We start from the raw sequence: 2592 nt of genomic DNA, 5'->3' as shown, positions 1-2592 counted from the left end.
TTGTTCCTCAGTGTTCTGATGGTTCTGTGTGAGTCCACAGTGTTCTATATGAATGACTGGAATGTTGTTCTGACTGTGTGATAGTGTTCTGGCGATGTGTCAGGGAGGGGTTAGCTCCATTGTAAAAGCTGTTTTCGCCTCTCAGCCACATCCTGCTGCCACAGTTTAGTTTATAGACAGTTATACAAAGCCTGTGGTTATCTCAAAGAGCTCCCATTTCCTATGGACCCTGGTCAAAAGTAGTGCACTGTTGTATGTAGAGGATAGGGTGCCAAGCATCCTGTGTCTTCGAGCTACCAGGAGTTACCACCAAGCATCCTGTGTCTTCAGGCTACCAGGGCCTACCACCAAGCATCCTGTGTCTTCGAGCTACCAGGAGTTACCACCAAGCATCCTGAGTCTTCAGGCTACCAGGGTTTACCACCAAGCATCCTGAGTCTTCAGGCTACCAGGGTTTACAACCAAGCATCCTGTGTCTTCAGGCTACCAGGGTTTACCACTACATCCTGTGTCTTCAGGCTACCAGTGTTCCACCAGTGATGGTTTACCACTAAGCATCCTGTGTCTTCAGGCTACCAGGGTTTACCACCAAGCATCCTGTGTCTTCAGGCTACCAGGGTTTACCACTAAGCATCCTGTGTCTTCAGGCTACCAGGGTTTACCACTAAGCATCCTGTGTCTTCAGGCTACCAGGGTTTACCACTAAGCATCCTGTGTCTTGATAGTCAGGCTACCAGGGTTTACCACTAAGCATCCTGAGTCTTCAGGCTACCAGGGTTTACTATATTAATGATAGTCAGCATCCTGAGTCTTCAGGCTACCAGGGTTTACCACTAAGCATCCTCTTCAGGCATATTTGTCAACATACTTTAGATGTTTGTCGAGCAGAAACACACAGACACACACACACACAGACACAGACACATCCTGACACAGACACAGAGGGTTTACACAGACCTCAGGTTCAGACACACACACACACACTTCACACACAGGGTTTACACACACACACCTGTGTCTTCAGGCACACACACACACACACACACACACACCACACACACCAGGGGGTTTGCCAGAGAAACATCTCTGTCGTCCTTCCAGCCCCTCCCTGAGGAATGTACGTGACATCGTAACTCTGTACAGCGTTGGTTGGTTGGTTGAGTCTCCTGATTAATAGAGAGAGACCAGTGACACTTCACCTTTACATGACACACACACACACACACAGCACTACACACACACACAGACACACACACACACACACACACACACACACACACACACACAGTGTTCACACACACACACACACACTGACACACACAGCACACACACACACTGTCCAGTCCTTCAGTAGCAGGAGATGACTGCTACTGTGTGTTTATTATATGTCTACCAGCCTGTCTCTGTGTTTTACTGTGTCTGTCTGTCTGTCTGTCTGTCTGTCTGTCTGTCTGTCTGTCTGTCTGTCTGTCTTTTGACTGTCTGTCTGTCTACCAGCCTGTCTCTGTCCAACTGTCTGTCTGTCTGTCTAGGCAGCCTGTCTCCTTTGTGTTTTACTGTCTGTCTGTCTGTCTGTCTGCCAGCCTGTCTCTGTCTTTTACTGTCTGTCTGTCTGTCCTGTCTGCCAGCTACTGTCTCCTTTGTCCTTTTACTGTCTGTCTGTCTGTCTGTCTGCCAGCCTGTCTCTGTCTTTTAGGCTGTCTGTCTGTCGACCAGCCAACCATCCTGTGTCTTTTAGGCTACCTGTCGACCAGCCTGTCTCCTGTGTCTTTTACTGTCTGGGTGTCTACCAGCATCCTGTGTCTTTTACTGTCTGTCTGTCTACCAGCCTGCCTGTGTCTTTTAGGCTACCTGTCTGTCTGCCAGCCTGTCATCCTGTGTTTTACTGTCTGTCTGTCTACCAGCTTGCTCCTGTGTCTTTTACTGCTACCTGTCTACCAGCCTGCCTCTGTCTTTTACTGTCTGTCTGTCTGCCAGCCTGTCTCCTTTGTGTTTTACTGTCTGTCTGTCTACCAGCTTGCATCCTGTGTTTTCACTGTCTGTCTGTCTACCAGCCTGCCTCTGTCTTTTACTGTCTGTCTGTCTGCCAGCCTGTCTCCTTTGTGTTTTACTGTCTGTCTGTCTACCAGCCTGTCCTGTCTTTTACTGTCAGTCTGTCTACCAGCCTCCTCTGTCTTTTTGTACTGTCTGTCCTGTCAGGCAGCCTGTCTCCTTTGTGTTTTACTGTCTGTCTGTCTACCAGCTTGCCTCTGTCTTTTACTGTCTGTCTGTCTACCAGCCTGCCTCTGTCTTTTACTGTCTGTCTGTCTGCCAGCCTGTCTCCTTTGTGTTTTACTGTCTGTCTGTCTACCAGCTTGCCTCTGTCTTTTACTGTCTGTCTGTCTGCCAGCCTGTCTCCTTTGTGTTTTACTGTCTGTCTGTCTACCAGCCTGCCTCTGTCTTTTACTGTCTGTCTGTCTGCCAGCCTGTCTCTGTCTTTTACTGTCTGTCTGTCTGCCAGCCTGTCTCCTTTTGTGTTTTACTGTCTGTCTGTCTACCAGCTTGCACTGCTCTGTCTTTTACTGTCTGTCTGTCTACCAGCCTGCCTCTGTC

At 48.9% G+C, this 2592-nt stretch overlaps 1 protein-coding gene across 1 annotated transcript in view; it reads left to right on the top strand.

Moving 5' to 3' along the window:
- LOC127917731 (uncharacterized) overlaps positions 1-540 on the top strand; it is an 8557-nt gene extending 8017 nt beyond the window's left edge. The window contains exon 3 of the mRNA XM_052500750.1: positions 331-540. Coding sequence (XP_052356710.1) covers positions 331-540 — 210 coding nt within the window. The remainder of the gene's footprint in view (positions 1-330) is intronic.
- The last annotated feature ends 2052 nt before the right edge of the window (positions 541-2592 follow it).

The sequence above is a fragment of the Oncorhynchus keta genome, unplaced genomic scaffold (genome assembly GCF_023373465.1).
Source record: "Oncorhynchus keta strain PuntledgeMale-10-30-2019 unplaced genomic scaffold, Oket_V2 Un_contig_1190_pilon_pilon, whole genome shotgun sequence".
Taxonomy (NCBI): Eukaryota; Metazoa; Chordata; class Actinopteri; order Salmoniformes; family Salmonidae; genus Oncorhynchus; species Oncorhynchus keta.
This window is presented reverse-complemented; position numbering and strand designations above follow the sequence as displayed.